The sequence below is a fragment of the Hippichthys cyanospilos genome, chromosome 16, assembly GCF_059441005.1.
Source record: "Hippichthys cyanospilos isolate Australia breed blue-spotted pipefish chromosome 16, RoL_Hcya_1.0, whole genome shotgun sequence".
Lineage (NCBI taxonomy): Eukaryota > Metazoa > Chordata > Actinopteri > Syngnathiformes > Syngnathidae > Hippichthys > Hippichthys cyanospilos.
This window is the reverse complement of record NC_142384.1, coordinates 14,214,794-14,232,349: the sequence shown is the minus strand read 5'-3', so window position 1 is coordinate 14,232,349 and position 17,556 is coordinate 14,214,794. Positions and strand designations below refer to the sequence as shown.

The 17,556-nt window shown below is 38.8% G+C and overlaps 2 protein-coding genes across 3 annotated transcripts; one reads left to right on the top strand and one right to left on the bottom strand.

Annotated features, from left to right (window-relative positions):
- Positions 1-1,444: 1,444 nt before the first annotated feature.
- mmd2a (monocyte to macrophage differentiation-associated 2a) lies at positions 1,445-9,702 on the top strand. The gene is made up of 7 exons (XM_088436968.1): positions 1,445-1,801; positions 4,477-4,558; positions 5,966-6,126; positions 6,857-6,931; positions 7,032-7,133; positions 7,293-7,362; positions 8,596-9,702. The coding sequence occupies exons 1-7, from the start codon at positions 1,773-1,775 to the stop codon at positions 8,794-8,796; spliced, it is 720 nt and encodes a 239-aa protein (XP_088293094.1). The 5' UTR covers positions 1,445-1,772; the 3' UTR covers positions 8,797-9,702.
- Positions 7,271-17,156, bottom strand: ap5z1 (adaptor related protein complex 5 subunit zeta 1). 2 transcript variants are annotated; one of them, XM_088436966.1, is made up of 18 exons: positions 17,063-17,156; positions 16,748-16,885; positions 15,931-16,111; positions 15,557-15,707; positions 15,324-15,436; positions 15,075-15,246; positions 14,817-14,864; positions 14,154-14,294; positions 13,644-13,681; positions 13,082-13,244; positions 12,177-12,355; positions 11,945-12,087; positions 11,718-11,836; positions 11,513-11,640; positions 11,200-11,297; positions 10,984-11,116; positions 10,539-10,753; positions 7,271-10,457 (listed from the first exon to the last, which is right to left on the bottom strand). In XM_088436966.1, the coding sequence occupies exons 1-18, from the start codon at positions 17,101-17,103 to the stop codon at positions 10,154-10,156; spliced, it is 2,505 nt and encodes an 834-aa protein (XP_088293092.1). In that variant the 5' UTR covers positions 17,104-17,156; the 3' UTR covers positions 7,271-10,153. The 2 variants fall into 2 exon arrangements, with proteins under 2 accessions (XP_088293092.1, XP_088293093.1); XM_088436967.1 differs by lacking the exon at positions 14,817-14,864 and having other exon boundaries at positions 7,272-10,457.
- Positions 17,157-17,556: the final 400 nt, after the last annotated feature.

Sequence of the window (17,556 nt, the reverse complement as noted above, 5' to 3'; positions counted from 1 at the left end):
AGTTTGAACTTCGTTTTTATTTGACAACTGTTTTATTTTTCCCGTTCAATTCATTCCTTTAAAAACATATTTTTCCTCATGCTGCCGACTGAAAATGACACAACTTCCCCACCTCAAAATGGTTTGTTCCACCCAATCCTTCTCTGATCAATTTTCACAGATTAATATGGTGGCTTCCGATGATATACTGACAGTATAGCAAGTGCTAGTGTCTAAAAACATACTTTACCATAATAGCATATTAAAGTGCCCCTGTATCAAAACTCACCAAGATGTCTATTAAGGTGTGAGGACTGCAACAGCCATGTTTTGTTAGTCGAAGCTGGCCTGCTGTGAGAAGGATGAAAAAAAAAAACCACACACACACATTTTGTTGGCTACCTCCAGGTCCTGTGAGGCAAATCTGAAGTGTTGGTTAAAAGTCAAACATCCACCTACATGTATTGGATAACTGGAAGCTGTAGAGCTAAACACTAGAATAAAAGCTTTTTTTGTCAGGCAGTCTCAGAATTCCTGACAAAATGATATTGGTATATGAAAACTGTTGACGTAAAGACATTATGTTACAAAATATGGAAATTCATTTGATTTTTTTTTATCATAAAAGAATCAATGGAAAAAAACACCAGGGATCTGAAATTTCCATCAAATGATTAAAACATGTAAAATTTCAAAATGCAACGGTTTTGACATTTCTATGTGATTGCAGCTGAATGTGCCAGATTTTGTGTACAAAAATACTCATTGTCCAAATTTTGGACCATATAAAACCATCATCATAATTCTTATTATTTTTAGATGCATTATAATAAGATTTATTACATTGATTTCCTGTGATTTTTGCAACATTCTGTTGAGCGGTGGTCAAACTGTCAACAAACAGAAAATTCTTTGTTGACTTGTGTTTCACCTCAAGACAGTAGGTGGCGATAGAGACATGGCACTCCAAATGTCATAAAGTGTCATTATCAGGTCACACACTACAAAGACAGACCATACCATTTTTCAACTTTTTGTGGATGTTAATAAATTAACCTACAAATGTATGGATAAAACTGATGCCACTGAACACTTTGGGTGGTTGAAGGAAAAAAAATCATATACAACTCGAATTATTATGCCTTTAAACGGATTTTAAAAATGAGGAAAAAATGCAATGTGTATAGTTTGCAAAGTCTGTGCTCAAGGGTTACAAATGACATTTCAAGTAAACTGGATACCCACTAATAACAGTGCATGTACAATTACTTATGACGGTGTCAGTTTGCATCTGAAGGGTTTGTGTCAACTAACTATAGGAGCTTCTTCAGAACTGTGTTTGCAGTCCATTGGCCAGTGTTTCTTCTACAAATATTTACAGCTAAAATACAGTACAGACTTGAGAGGGAGGAGATAAATTGTGTGGGGAGGAGTAGTGTTGGCTGCTGTGTTATCATCGGCCAGGAGAGGGGAGGAGGGATTACTTGCCCAGTCCAGCGGAACATCCTGCAAGCACATCCGAGACTGCACAGAACTCTACGCACAAGACCACCACCTAAGCTTGCAAAAAGGAATGCAGCCCTCCTGTGTTCATTCTCACGCTGGCGAAAAGTTGCGTTGACATAGAGAAGCCGCCGTCTTTTTCGTGATTATGTAGAAAGAAGTAGCGGCCGAACCGAACCTACAGGTTGTTATTGGGCCAGCTGGACTTATGTGTTTATGTTTGAGCGCACGACCGTGGGACATCCGGAATGGGGAATCCGTAGACGGAGACTCGCACACACGCGCACAAGATGGACCTGAAGGGAACCGCTTTTGGAAGGTTGGAGAAAAGTAGTCTCGCTCCCTCTTCTTTCTTTTTTTGTTTTCAAAAATTGGAACGGAACAGTTGTAGTGCACCCAAGCGCACTGAGGTGCACGGTCCGAGCCAAAAGGATTGCATTGGATTCATTGTGTGTATGTGCATTTTCCAGTGGTGTGTTATGAGAGCATCTCAATCAGTTATCAACTTTTTTCCTGCCTTTTCTCTACTACCTGCATCGTTCTACTACAGTTTAATACCATGATAAGTTTTACTGTTTTTTAAACGTCTTGTTGGGCAAAGTTGGCTAAAGCTATTCTCTGTAAGAGAGTAAACGTTCAGATACTTTTGTAAAAAGAAAAAAAAAACAGTTGAGGAAAAAAAAGCATTTCCAGAGGGGAAGTAAAAATCAACACCTGAGTCGCAAAAGTGTGCACGGCCTCTTATAACCAGGATATAGCTATGTTTGGAATGAAACTGACAACTAACGATTATTTTAATAATCGATTAATCTGGTGAATGGTTTGTTGATTAACCGATGTATCGGATTAAAATAAAATATTTTAATTTCCAACCTATTAGAATTTTCCCGAAATTGAAAGTGTAAAAGTGCATTAATATTTAACAAAAATGATTTGCGAGTTGGTCTTTAAACAAACAAACAAAAAAAAAAGATCCCTTGATATTTGCCACTCATTTCTATTATTTGTTGTTAGCTGAGCCTTGAGCACATGTTATGTCATTTTCAGTGAATAGCAGGTGGAAAATTGTGTTTTTAAAGGTATTGATTGTTTATGGAAAAATTTGAAATATTAACTTCCAACTGTTGATCATGGCTAAATAAGTAAAGCATCTCTTTCATATTGACGATACTGTAATAATAATAAAAGCGAGACATGCACAATCTTGTAGGCGCTTGCACTTTGATGGGAGTTTGTGGTCGTGTCATCGTGAGAATCCAGTGTTTGAGTCCCAGTGGAAAAGAACTTGAGCGTTACTGGAAAAAGGAATAACTCTGAACACACAGGCACACGCACACACACACGGTGTTCACAAACACACACAGCTTAAATATAACTCATCCTGTTAATGTATGGAATGTGCTGAAATAGGCTATTATAACTTTTTGTGAGAAGGACTCACACATACAAAAACACCTATAGGCATTTACAGTATTATGTGTGTGAATATGTACGTGTGTGTGTGTGCGTGCACAAGCAAAGTGACAGTGTGTGCCCATGCCTGAGAAGAGAATAGTTGCGCTGATGATGACAACAATGTCTCCTCTGATCAGTCTTCCCCTTCCCATGAGTCCAACTCCACAAACACACTCACACGCACGATTCCGTCAGAAGCAATTAGAGGACATCGTAATGCAACACTCAGGTCCATTGATAGCCTCAAAAGAGTGTTCAGAAAAACACGACTGAGAGAATATTATTGAGCTCCCTGGTCATATAGGAAAATATCCTAAACTTCCTCCTAGAGTGGAACTGCATTGTACATGTGTTATATAAGAGGGATTTTGTACTGCATTCTGTAAAATAAATGCTTACAACAAACAGATGTAGTCTAGGTGTGCTGGGGGAAATGTAAGTGCAGATGGAAATGCTCTCAAAAGTGTAATTAAATAACAGCGCTGACCCACACAGACGCACCTGTGGCCCTGGCTAAAGCTCACGCTGTGTGTGTGTGTGTGTGTGTGTGTGTGTTCATCCTGCTGCATTAAGTGTAGTTTTGTAACATCTCCAGATGTGTTTCTCCCTCCTGTGATTTATACTGGACTAAACCGCATACATACATGCAGAGGAAGATTTAAGCACAATATATTATCAATATATGGGTGAGCATCAATACAAACTATTGTATCCTGGTCTTATATCAAGGTTTTATATTCCTGAAGGCATCAATGATAGTATTGGTTGCTTTCTTGGAGCACTTTTCCAATCATAATGTAGAAATTGAAAATTACAAGAATAGAAAAGATCTTTACTGTAATTTCATGAAATTTTAAGATGGGATTGTGTATGAAAAGTTTTAGTGGTATCGGTACTTGGTATTGGTTCGGGTCCAACCCATAAATCTGATTTTTTTTCTTTAATTTTTTAAAAAACTTGATCTCTATGTTGGTGTAAAACTTACTACCGGTATTTTTGTATTAAAACTTTTTTTTTTTACACTTTTCAAGGCCCTAATCAACATATTGAAATGTTTAATTTAATCATTTTCAATCTTGAATAGATAGAATAGCTCTAATAAATCTTTGATGTCTAACTGTCAACAGCAGCAACCGAGTTAATACTTTCAAATATTGCAACGGGTGTTTGTGTAATCATGCTGTTACTGAATTAAAAGCATAAACAGTATAAAGCAGAATGTATAATCATATCCTGCACTAAACTATTGGATGATTTAGATTTTTAAATGATGTCAGAAGTTAGCGGAAACCCGTCTGGATATGAAAGACTGTGACATCACTGGTGACCATAGCAACACAGTCTCCCAAGTAACGATGGGGCGCGTTAAAATTCCGACAACGTGATGCGGATTAACAGCATTTAAATCCTGCAAGAATGAGCCAAACACTCACACATCCGCACGCACACACAGGTTATAAGCAAGCAATAAGCTCACTAATGATGCCACCAACTCTCAGCTAATGACGTATTTTTTTCTCGCTTTTTTTTCATCGTCAGGTTCATGAATTGCAGGGTGCCCGCTAATAAGAGATACCAACCCACTGATTATGAACATGCTGCTAACTGTGCCACACACGGGGTAAGTCACAAATCAACACCATCACACACAGGAGGTCTGGAATAACGCAGTTGAAAATGATTGTGTTTTATCCCCTTCTACTATATTTGTAATAAATGATGTCAGTTGAGTGAAAGCCCTGAAAAAGATGCAGAGGATTGAGGCGGAATACTGAGGATTTGGGGCTCTCTGCTCGGGACAGTGGGCTGTAATCCATGATTCGGCCTGTAGCGTTCCCTAATCTGCTGTAATCCCTGAAGGCTTTGGGCCTCGGAGTGAATGAAAGATGGAAGAGAGCGAGGGAGAATGCGTGGTCATATTTGATGGTTAAGTCCCAACAAGGGAAAGGCGGGCCGCGTATCACAAGTAGCGACATGCATGCTCACCTTTTAGGAAAGCATGAAATCACTCAGCAGAGATGGCAGCTGCACAAGGAGAAGGGCAGGAATGCTAACAATGTCAGGAAAGCGTTTAAAGAAGACAGAGGGGCAGACACAGAAACGTTCACACGGAGAGCGCAGTGAAAGAAAAAAAAAAGGGGTTCAGCGACAACAACGAAAGGAAAAAAAACATTTTGGAGGTTTTGGTATGGCGGGAAGCCTTCAGATACACATTGGTTTGTTTAACAAGAGTGATTAGGCTGCGTAGCATTACTTTAAATGTTAAACAAAATCACTCGTTCAAGTAAAAGAGCTCCCTGAAATGCGTTGTGATTCTCTTCTAATGCTGTTTTGGAATTTTGTATTTTGAATTACGCCACTAACGACACTGCACAGTGAAGTTATAACTCAAGAGTCACCATATCAGAATTTAACAATACGTTGCTTTATGTTCCAATTAATTTGCTCTTAAATCATTCAATCACAAAAATATGTTTTTGCATTTTATTAAGAGTTCAGAAATTAAACAACAGATTGAAAATAACAATTGCACCCCTAGGAAACTTTTATTGTATTTGAATTATTCCTCATCTTTATGTTATTTATTTGAAATATTGTAGAAAATCTTCATTTTTTTTCACGGGTGGTTTACTTAAGCAGGGTCAAAAAATAGCCAGCACTAACTGCATTAGGAACTAAAGTAATGCATTACTTTGATAATTCATTACTAAAGTGGTCAGTTATTTTAGGTAATTCTGCACTAAAGTAATCAATTACATTTTTTAGTAATAATCGATTTTGAAAGATTATGATCAGGTGCCGAAGTAATCGATTACTTTGGTACTTAAGTGCTAAAGTACTTAATTACTTCAGGCACTTAATACTAATCGATTAATATTATATATATATATATATATATATATATATATATATATATACACACACACACACACACACACACACACACACACACATATATATGTATGGAAAAACTGGCTAATGTTTTTACATGAGTTAAACCCATTTACAAAATATGCGCTATTTACAGTTCTGGATCCTACCGAGCCTACTGGGTGGTTCCGTGCTGTACTTCCTGTCAGGGGACCAATTGCATCGCGTTGCTGCTTGGCTTTACGGTAGTGGACTCACTGGCCTCTTTGTCACCTCGACGCTCTTTCATGCTGCAGCCTGGAAAATCAGCCACCTCAGGTGTGTGCATGTGTTTGGAAGGGTATTCACATCTGGCATGTGATGCCAGATGTGAATGTTTGTGCTTGCAGTCACATAGAGTTTGTTCATTATGTTGTTAATTATGACATAGCCAGGGGTGTTGAGATACACAACAGATGTGACCTGGTTATTATGACGATATTGCGCATAACATTCATAAAAAACATCATATGGCAAACATGAAGAATAGCAGGACCTTAAAATAAGTGTCAATAATGAGAGGTGTCACTGGACTCAAATAAATGAACAATGTGCATGTGATGTCACCACAGAGAAAAGAAAAATAACCGTGTCTGTTTACTTTGGAGGTTCTATTGATTTTCCCAACATTTCCACTAACCGTTTCAAATAATAAAATTACTCAATAGGGGAGACTCGGCCGTGTGTTTAACCAGTGTTTGAAACCATTCATTAAGTCCTTTCTTTCAGGGATTACCAAGGATTGAGTGAATTATTTGTGTAAATACTGCGAGCCAAGGAATTATCTCAACACCGCCGTGCGTCCAGTGTATTCTTACTTTAACCTTACATAACAGCGTCATCATTTCTCAAGGGATTTAAATTCAAAGAACAAAATGTTCAGCTCAATCTTGATATACTGTATACATTCCAACTATATATACTGCTACATCGGCATTTCTCAGCATTCATGTGACAATTTCTTATTCCTTTTTGCAAAATATCAATGACCTGTCATTTCCTTTTGCAGGAAGGTGGAGCAACTTTTCCACAAGTGCGACCGAATGGCCATCTACTTCTTCATTGCAGCCTCCTACTCTCCCTGGTAAGTCTGTTAATGAGACAAATAACATGATGATGCGAGGCGACTGGTGACCGAGGTCGCGGCCGAGGCGCTGTGACGTTTGCGTAACGTGTGTGGGCAGGTTGATGCTGAGGGAGCTGGGCCCGTGGGCATGCCACATGCGCTGGCTGATCTGGGTCATGGCTTGTTTGGGTTCCATCTATGTCTTCTTCTTTCATGAGAGGTAACGTCTCAATTTGAGTCCCCATGTCTTACACGGTAACAGGGCTGAAACCAAAGGACTGTTTGCAGGTGTTTACAGTAAAACACATCCTGTTATATTCTAGACAGAATTAAAGATGCTAAATATGAAAAGGCGTGCTTTGACGGTTTTTATTGGCAGGTACAAGCTGGTGGAGTTGCTGGGATATGTGGCTATGGGAGCTGTTCCCGCGCTGGTTATTCTGTCGATGGTAAGTACGGTATTATATATTTTCCTTACAAAGATGAATAAATAAAAAGCAACAAACAACCTCAAAAATCAGGTTGTTTTGAATAAAGTTGAGCCGTTGTATGTATCATGACTTATGGATTACCCTGACTGTATTTATTCTGAATAATTTATACTTGACAACATACAAGGACCAAACACACTGCGTCTGGCACTCTGCAGATGTGTTAAAAAAAAACAAGATTCAGCTTTTGCTGCAAAGCAGTCAGCACCATTTTTTCTAGCTGCTATCCAGCATTTTCACACTTTCCCAGTCCTCATTTTTTATATCTGTGAATCCATCAAATTGACATGTAGCATTTTTTTTCAAAGACTTAAGTTTGTCATTTTACATTAGTTTCATTATTATGAATCAAGATATTTAGTGAGCCCAGTTTCTAATATTTTGCCTGACTTAAAGGGACAATGTGTAAGATTTAGGAATAAATGATTATGAATTTAAAAAAAACTTGCAAATAAATGTGTTCTTAACGACCAACGGTATGTTTGAAATATAATCTTAGGTCGAGTTATCATTAAATTATATTAAATGGGGGGGTGGTACTCCTCCGGAGGCTGTTATAGCTAAGGACAGTGGTAAATACAGCACCTCCTGCTGTCTGTCAACCCAGTTAGCAAGTCAACGAATTATTTATTTTTTTTAATTTTACAACACTATGTTTTATTCAAACCCTCTAGCCTATGTGTTTATAGCATTTTTCCGGGCTTAAATTTCTCATTTTTATGAATCAAGAAAACTGAGACCAGTTTCCCTCTAGTCTAAACACAGTATTGATATTGTTTTTATGTAACATGAATTAAGCACCAGCATGTTTTTTGTGGCCATTTTGACACCTGCTGTTGACTGAAAATGACATCACAGTTGTCAGGGCTCAGGTAATGACCAAATGCGGCTTAACTTGTCACATGACTAAACTCAGAAAACAGATGAGCAATAATTATAACCTGGCATCTGAGCAACCGTGATTTTCTCAGGCGACCAAAGTGGCTAAATGGACGCTCCCTGATATGGATTAAAATGGGTGGATTTTTCTGCATAATAACGCATTACTTATCAGAATGCCACATTTAGACTAGTGATAAGCACATTTTTTAGTTGACTTCCCCTTTAACCAAAATATAATATCTTACATTAGATCATATTCTGCCACTAATGAATCATGCATCTGAATTGAACCTGCGCAACGTGTTTCAGGTGGACCATGCAGGTGTGTGTGAACTTGCCATGGGAGGCTTCTTCTACGTTGTGGGCGTGGTCTTCTTCAAGAGCGACGGCTTTGTCCCATTCGCCCACGCTATTTGGCATCTTTTCGTAGCGGCCGGAGCGGGCATTCACTACTACGCCATCTGGAGGTACCTCTACCTGCCTCATCCTGTGCCGGAGACCTCCAGGTGACGGTGAGCCGGTTTCACGCCAAGAGGATCGTTATCGAGTTAGCGGCTGAGAAAACACAAGCTCTGAAAATGAAGTGGTTTTAGATATTTGAAACGTAAGACATGATAAATCTGACTCGCACTAATTTTTACTCAATGATAAAGCTGAGTTGAACATGAATCACTAATTTTGTTTCTATAATACTTTTGGAGGGACCGATCAGAAATAGTAATAGAGTAATTTTAGATCGTTACCTCATAGGTGCAGCATCTATTTGCAAATATGTTCAGATGACCAATATTTGGTCAAATGAGGACACTTGCAAATATATGCAACGAGAGAAGGCAAACATAAGAAAATCTACCATTTTTTTCATAGTTCAAATTCTTATACCAGTCGCAACCAAAAGATTGTAAGGCAGAAAACAAGGCAAACATATTTTTCTTGCATTTCACTAATAATGGTTTTTACTAATAATGTGCCACAATTTAATTACTTCAATAACATGAATAACATAAATTAACATCAAATGTAGAGTCAAGCCCATATGCTGCACATTTTGAAGTTTGAATTCAGTTGCTCAGTTCAGTTTTTCTATGAAAATATACGCAACAGTTTGAAGTAGTGATTTTAAAAACTGCAGTCACAAAATATTGATCATTGATTTAATGACTAAAGGACTGTAATCTCGTGTTTTGATATGTTCTACTCTATTTTTCTCAAAGCTGAATGCACTTTCTGCTAGTCAATGCCTGTATTTTCAGTACTCCTCAAAATGTTGTTATAAAAACACTTCACCTATTTTTAACTGGCCAACAGGCTCTCGAGAATTCATGTATTGTTTTTATACAAATCAGATGATCTATTTTGTAAATTTTTATTTCTGATATGTGGTAGTAAAAAAAATAAAGAAGAGATAATATATTACATTGATTGTAAAGTGTCTTTTATGATTGGTCTGTCATCACAGTTTTCCAGTCATTAAATCAGTACCCGAGACATATTTTTATGTTTTTAAAGCATCTGGACATTCAATCCAGGTACTTTGTTTTTTAAGTGTAACTGGTGCTGAACGAATTAAAGGAATTGATGACATTAGAATTGTATTTAGTACCAGCCATTTTTAGACTCTTTTAGACAAATGTGAAAATTGTAAAAATTAAAATTAAGTACCTGAAATCGAATGAATGCACTCTTAAAAATATGTCTTTGGGATTGAATGGGTTAAGTGATGTATATAGGAAAAGTGCAAAAATCAACCAAGTTAGAGCTAATTACAGTTTGCATGCTGAAGCAACAGTGGAGCTGTTGTTTACCACATAAGTCAAAGATTCTGGGTCTGAATCTTGGCATTCTGCGGATCGACGCTGATGTTTGTTCACGTGCTTGTGGAGGGTGACGGCGAAGTAGGTGCGTGCTGAGAATGTGACGCTTGCACCTTGGTGAGTCTGGTGAGCGTTCGCAATTGGAGCGGCATGGCCACGTTGGTGTCTTGGTGCCATTGGGGTGTGCTGAGGTGCGCCGGTGGGTTCAATACGCTCTGGGCCACTCCGGGAGTCTTCAGAAGGGCGCACAACTCCTCCCCGAGGGTTACTATGGAAACAAGGTCCTCTTCATCTTCGCACCAGGAAACGGACCCAGCTCTGGATACGTTTTTGAGCTTGGAGAGGAACAGCGACACCCTACGATGGACACAACAAACATCGTACGCTGACGTGTGTTTATGACAGATTCAAAAACGTACATTAAACGTGCAATGTCACCTGGGTATCAGGTCATGTGATCTTGACGCCAGCTTAGCGAGGGCGCTCATTAGAGTGGTGATGACACGGGGGGCGGGGCAGCCAGCTCCAGGGGGCGGGGCAGTTGATGTGATTTCGAACAGTACTGCCTCCAAAGTCTCAAAACAGGAAGTGATGAGTTTCACAGAACACCGAGAGTCACATGACACAGAAAGATACTCCCCGAGCACCAAAACCTAAAGACACATGAATATGAAAACAACACTTTTAATTTTATTGAGACCAAAACAGGAGAAAGTGAAAAGCGCCCAATTGGAATTTAAAATGGCTTCCGCTCTTCTAGGAAGTCTTTTTACAACATGTTAGAATGCATCGCCTATTTGTTTTCTAATTCTTCCCTAAGGTGGGGGCGAGGTCAGGCCTTGTATTATTCATTTGTACATATTGCTACAGTCAATCGTCTTACCACATGCGTGTAGATTTCTTGTTTGCTGTAAACATTGGCCGTGGCTCCAGCAAACTCCAGAAGCTCATGGGATTGGTCGACGACCAAAGAAGGATGGAATTTGCACAGTTTCGTCAGCTGACGGCTGAATACTCTGCAAACAATGTGCCCATAGTGTGACATGCAAATAACAAAAACAGACAAACGGATCAGCGCTTTGTGTGCGTTGAGGTGCACCTGTGTATCTCTGTGATATATTTGGGAATGTTGAGGAGAAGGCTGCTTCTTTCCAGCATCACCAAAAGCACTTGGCCTAAAAGGGTCTTCTCAGCCACCTAACACAAAAAACTCCATCTGTTATCTTTTACTTTTGACCTGGTCAAGTGACTTAATGTTTGAATATAATTAGGGGGAATACAAGGTAAGAAAGCCAAAAGCAATTTCAAAATAGTGACATTTTTGTTAGGTGGTATGACGGAAGATTTCAGTAAAAGAAAATAAGCTCTGCTCAATAAAGAAAAACACTGCTCTAAAAATGTATTTTCCTCACCGTGATGACTGTGTTGAAGAAAATGTGCAGCAATATGGGGACAGTCTGGGCGCACTGAATGACTCTTGGCCAATTGGCAGACTCGGATAAGAGCTCAAGAAGCGTGCTCAAACGGTCAATTGTGTCACCTGAGCAGAATGACACCAAAACTCATCAAAACTCTTCAGAATAAAAAACGTTTTCGGTAAAAAAATTGAATGATCACCTGTGCCCGCTTCACTTCTAAGTAAGAAGAGGAACAGCCCTCGGAAAGATGGATTTCGGAATGCATCCATTGACGCGAGGCTGCGTCCTCCCGAATCAGAGATGGGCAGACACATTGATCTGCGACATAAGTCGTAATCACACAGTTGGGGAAAAAAAAAACAACTGACATGACGCACCTCTATTTTCCCCCCAGATTTGACAAATGCTCATCTGTTAACTGTGCACCTGAGTTGCAATAGCAGAGTAGCGGAAAGACAGGGTAGGTCCAACAAAGTATGCAGGAGCTCCAGTGCAGTACCCGATGTTACCATAGAAGGCAGCAGATCAACAAAGTCATCAATCACTGCAGGGCTATCCCACGCTAAGAACTGCAAAAACACACCATCAAATGTTGACATGCATGTTATTTACAAGATGGTGAAGCAGCCTTTTTTTTCTCCCAGTTTAATCTTTTTACCTTGAGAAGGTTTGGGAAGTAGCGTGTATACTGGGGAACTCTGAGTTGCACGTTCTCGAGATTTTGTCGCAATAAGCGTAGAAGCTCGTGTGCCAGGAAAGGGTCATTAAAGAGCTCAGCAGGGAAGCGACCAAACACTAGGTTCCATACGCAGTCACAATCTACAGCAGCCATTTCGCCTAAAAAGAGCAAGAAAAGACATTCATTTATGTTTCTGTTCAGATACCCGTACAATACTCACAATAGGTTGAGGACATTCGGACTGGGAAATATTTCATAATGGTCTTTAAAGGCGAACATTGTTTGGCACCTGAACTTTTAAATGCACGTCCCCAATACGTGTTTGATCCACGAATGGACAACTTCGTTTTGAAATTTCAAACTTATGTAAACTTATTGTGTATAGTGGAAATTGGTAGTTTAATACAGTAAATCTTGATTTGGCTTGTGCTTTTTCTATGAGAAGGCAGTGCGATGCAGTGTAAAAAAAACAAAACAATTGCACAAGAAACAAAACAATAAACAGAGGAACCAATTTTCCAGCATTATTGTGTGTTCTTTCCTCTTGACATGTGACTGACGAAGTTTCCTTTATGACAAGCCACATTCTATTTTTGTTGAAAACTCTTATCAGTTAACCAACACACCATAGCCAAAAGGACAAAGGGGGGTAAAAACTGGTTCTACATTTGAGTTATTTTGGTACTCTTCCTTTTGGTAAAGATTAAGAAAGAAAATTATTTTTATAAGCAGTACCAAACGAGACTGAACATCAGGTAAACTATCCGATTAGAATCCGTTTTTAAATGAAACTTTAAGGTGTGTATTGGTCATTAATTAAGAAGGTTGGCTGGGTCAACTACAGATATGTACCCAAATGATCATAATGTTGTTTTTATACATGCCATGATTAAGATAGAACTGTGCCACAGCTAGCAGGACTCTGGCGAATGACAAGTCGGAGCTGAGACGACCAAATAGCGCCTTGATGCACGGGAAGACCCGGTAGACAAAGGAGGCATCCTCAATGCACACACAGTCCAGGATAGACACTGCTTCCACCAAACACTAAAGGAGGAAAAAAACACAATACACTTGTGAAATTTCTTTTTCAACACAGCAGAGACGATTCTACTGTTACATTGATAAAAACATTGCTCTGTACTGAAGCTGTAGTGTGGTTTGCCCTACTTCAGTTTTAATTGCTAAAATCGGCATTTCTGACACTTGCTGTATATGTTCAAATATTTGAGACTTTGACGACCAAGTACCATGAACCTAAACTTGATAGTTATGTTTTGTCGGTGCCGGATATTAACAAAAGTGGTAAGACAAGTACAACAGCACTCAATGATTTTTGTTTTTTTTTGTTTCTGGTGTCTTAATATTTTCCTATCTGACAATCTCCTATGCAACCTTACAGTGTGATTGAAAAAGATAAAAAAAAAAAAAAAAGGATGAACTCACGGCTTTCTGCAGATCAACATCTGTCTTCTTCTGAGCCTCTGAAACAAAAATTGAAAAGAAAATAATAGTTGCCCACACTTATATTACAATACAGTGTATAGTAACCAGTTTTTTTTTTTATGCAGGGATACATTCCAGACCCACATGCTCCGAGCAACTATGATGTCATTTTCAGTCAAAAGCGAGGGGCAAAATGGCCGCCCCCCTCAGGTGGATTTTTTTTTTTAATGAACTACAAAATGTGTATTTCCAAAACAATATAAATATTTGGACTATCGCTGCTGTACAGAACATAGTACCTGGTGAACTGATTTTTTAGCATATCAATCAATATTTGTGTTCAATACTGTCCAGTATTTTTTATTAACGTAAAACCTCCAAAACACACAAAAAAAAAACTTTCAAATACAAAACATAGATTTGTACTACACAGTGTTGCTACAGACAAGAAGTTAAATCTCAAAATAAAAACTACCTGTAAATTAAAATTAAAAAAAAAAAAAAACATACTGCGATCACTCTGTTCAATGAGGCGCTGGCAGTACTGGAAGGCCTTCTCTCTTAGGCGCTCCTTTGGAGGCAGCATTCGGCTGGAGGACGATGTGATTGAAACCATGGAAACCACTGACCCATCGATCTCTGACCTATCATCTAAAACACAGCAGGTCACAAATCAGAAGTTGAAGTGGTTACAATTCCCACATATTGCATTCTTGACATGTGAACAAGTTCATTGAAATTACAAATTGTGAACAGAAGAGGAATTATAAAACGTGAAGTTATTAGACCTTTCTGCTCAAGCTGGGTTCACTTTGAATTAGTTTGTTCAGTTTGGCATATTGAAAGCACAATGGAGGTTCTGCTCATGCTGCAACAAACGAAATAATTGTGATTTTATGAAATTCTTTAGATAGACGAAAATTAAAATAATTACACAACATTAATTGGACTAAAGGGACTTTTAATGATGTCAATATTCCATCAAAGACAAACCTGAGACAGTGGGAAACAGAAGTTATATGCTTTAGATCAAGTGTCGTGTGCATTTTTTTTTATACAAAGGGTGCAAAGCGGAATAGCTTGTAAAATGTAATTGATTTGGCTTCTTAGTCACACATGCAGAAGGTGGGGGGTGGGTGGGGGGGGGGTCGATTTGTTTCTCAGTATTCTTACCATTAGAAAATGAGTGAGAGAGGGAGAGACTGAGGTGCAACCTGTTTGCTGAAGATGATAACAAAAAAAAAAAAATGGCGGTCATCTGAAATTGTCAAGTTTACTTGCAATTGGTAGTGCGTGGAACACAGAGGACAAAAAAAAGGACTCAAGGGTATTGTCATTGGGTAATTAATAGCTAAATCCCTGATATATTAAAATATATCTTGAATGACATTTGGACTGACTTCAAGAGCTTTGAATAAAGGTTGACCATACCGGTGTCTGCTATTATGCCACCGGGTAGAGAGTGGAATATGAGGAGCCAATGCCGTAGCATGGAAAAGGCGTAAACGTTCATCCATTGGTCTTCCGTGAAACCTTGACCGACACACAGCACTGTGAAGAAATCTCCTGACACCGTCCCATCCAATTCTGCAATTGGCAGCGGCTAACCAAACCCAGATAACAAAAGATATTTGACAAAGTACAAAAGAGCTATGTTACGGATATCAGTTATGAGGATACCTGACGTGACTTGGACCCTGTGAAGAATCCTCCTGAGGAAGCCCCTCCCCCTTGTGTGGTGCTTGCATAGCGAAGCCAATCTACAAGCTTTTTACTCAGGAGGGTCACGTTATCTAAAGTGATTCACGAGAAAAGAACGCATGACACACAGGACTTGAAAAACTGAAATCAGGTGTACAAAAGCTTTACAACATTACCAAGCTAAAGGAAAATATGAATATTATGATTGTTACCTTCGCTGAGGCTCTCAGGGCTGTGTGTGAGGATGGTGTTGACAATTGGTAGGGTGTGTGCGAGCAAATGAGTGGATCCTTCTGAGGGTCGGTTCTCCAGATTGCGGAGGAGCTGAGTGCAGAGAGCTGACAGATCATCATGGGATTCAGCCTGTTAGGAGCAGAATGTGTGCAAAGGTTCATTAATCTGAAAACACATGTGTTGGCTTTATGCATGCTGTTTTCCACGTTTGGGCGGAGTCTTTCAGGATAATTTAAAAAAAAAAAAAGGAAAAAAAGAATTAAAATTTTATATATATATATATATATATATATATATATATATATATATATATATATATATATATATATATATAAATAAGACATAAGCAGACCTGAGAGAGTCGGAGGGCAGCTGTGTGAGTGTTAAGCTGACTGTTGCTGTCCTGGCCATAGTTCTCTGCCTGACCAGCAAGGGGGGGTGTCTCTTTGAGCACAGCTGAACTCAGCACTTGAAGCTGCTCCACAGGGGAATCGAGGAGCGACAGAAGACTTTTATGAAGCTCAGGGGGCAACCTAATAAGTTAAAAAATACAGTGTAAGATTCATCAGAGCTATGCATTGGCAGGGGCTATTTTGTGAACTAATAAGACCAAGTGGGTATGGAAAGTAAATGTGGTAAAAGTATTCACATTCTGATGTGCTGATAGTTTATGGAAGTGCAGTTCATAGTGAAAACCACCACTGGTACATGGCTCAATTAGTACAGCGGATATACTTAATGACGCCATACAGGCCACACTAGAAATAATTAACTATTAAGTGAGTAAGAGAGAAAGAAGTAGTGTCTAGTGGTCTTTTGGATTAAAGTCATGGCAGCAACCGGATATCGCTACCAAAGCACTCAAAACCATCTGTGTGAAGCGGGATATTCTGCAATGACTGCACCAAAAACAAAACAACAGAATCCACAAGATATAAGCAACACACTTCGTTTGTCATAGTCTCCTATCACTCCTTGATGGGCTCGGCTCGCTGCAGAGGAACAAGAGCTACAGTTAATTTGGTGAAATGGTGAGTTAACATTTTATGTGCACTTTATATTTGCCTTATGTTACTTCCCACTACCGTAGGAACGCGAGAAGGACTGGATGTAGTTTTAAAAAACAATGAACAAAGACACTCCCCCGAGTTAGGAACAGTAGAACTTACGTCCTCATGTACTTGGTGGCAGAGAGGATGAGGCGCAGTCTCTGCAAGGAGTCAATAGTCTCGTGACCATGCTCTTTCCCCTGGAGCAATTTGATTAATCTATGGTAAAACTTCTCAAGCTCGGATTGCTGGATCTCCCTGAAAAGTTGAAATCCTCACCAATAAGGTCGATACTCGGAAATTAGTTATATTTTAATGTTACAGATCACACGAGAATTAAACATGATACGTCTCGTCAACCTAAAACAGTGGAAAAATAACATTTACGAACAATAAATGAATGCCGTGTGCGGAATGCCGGCTACAGTGCCTTACCTTGCTTGTTTTATTAAGCTTTCGGAACCGTGAGAGTACATAATGAGAGTAAGTCTGCTAGCTATGTAGCTAACATTTCCGCTCGAAGCAGAACATAAACAGTACATTCCTCATCAAGTCCTGACGGAAACATGTGACATTTAAGTTTGTAGTTCCCCTTTACACATGTTTAAATTATTATTATTATTATTATTATTATTATTATTATTATTATTATTATTATTATTATTATTATTATATTACTTAATAATAATAATTTGTTAAAAGATTTTAGATCGTTTTCAGTCATCTGTTAATGACAAGGTTTTGGGAAGATGTTTCGTTGATATGCCGTATCTTAACATGAATAATGGTTGTTGAATATCCAGATTTTATTTTATTTTTATTTTGTATTAATTAATGTACGTCTTTAACGTTGCTTTCCGTGAAATCCGTGAATTGGCCCTTCTATTCCTTTCTGTCTATCATTATTTGAATGTTTTTGTTCCGGGCAC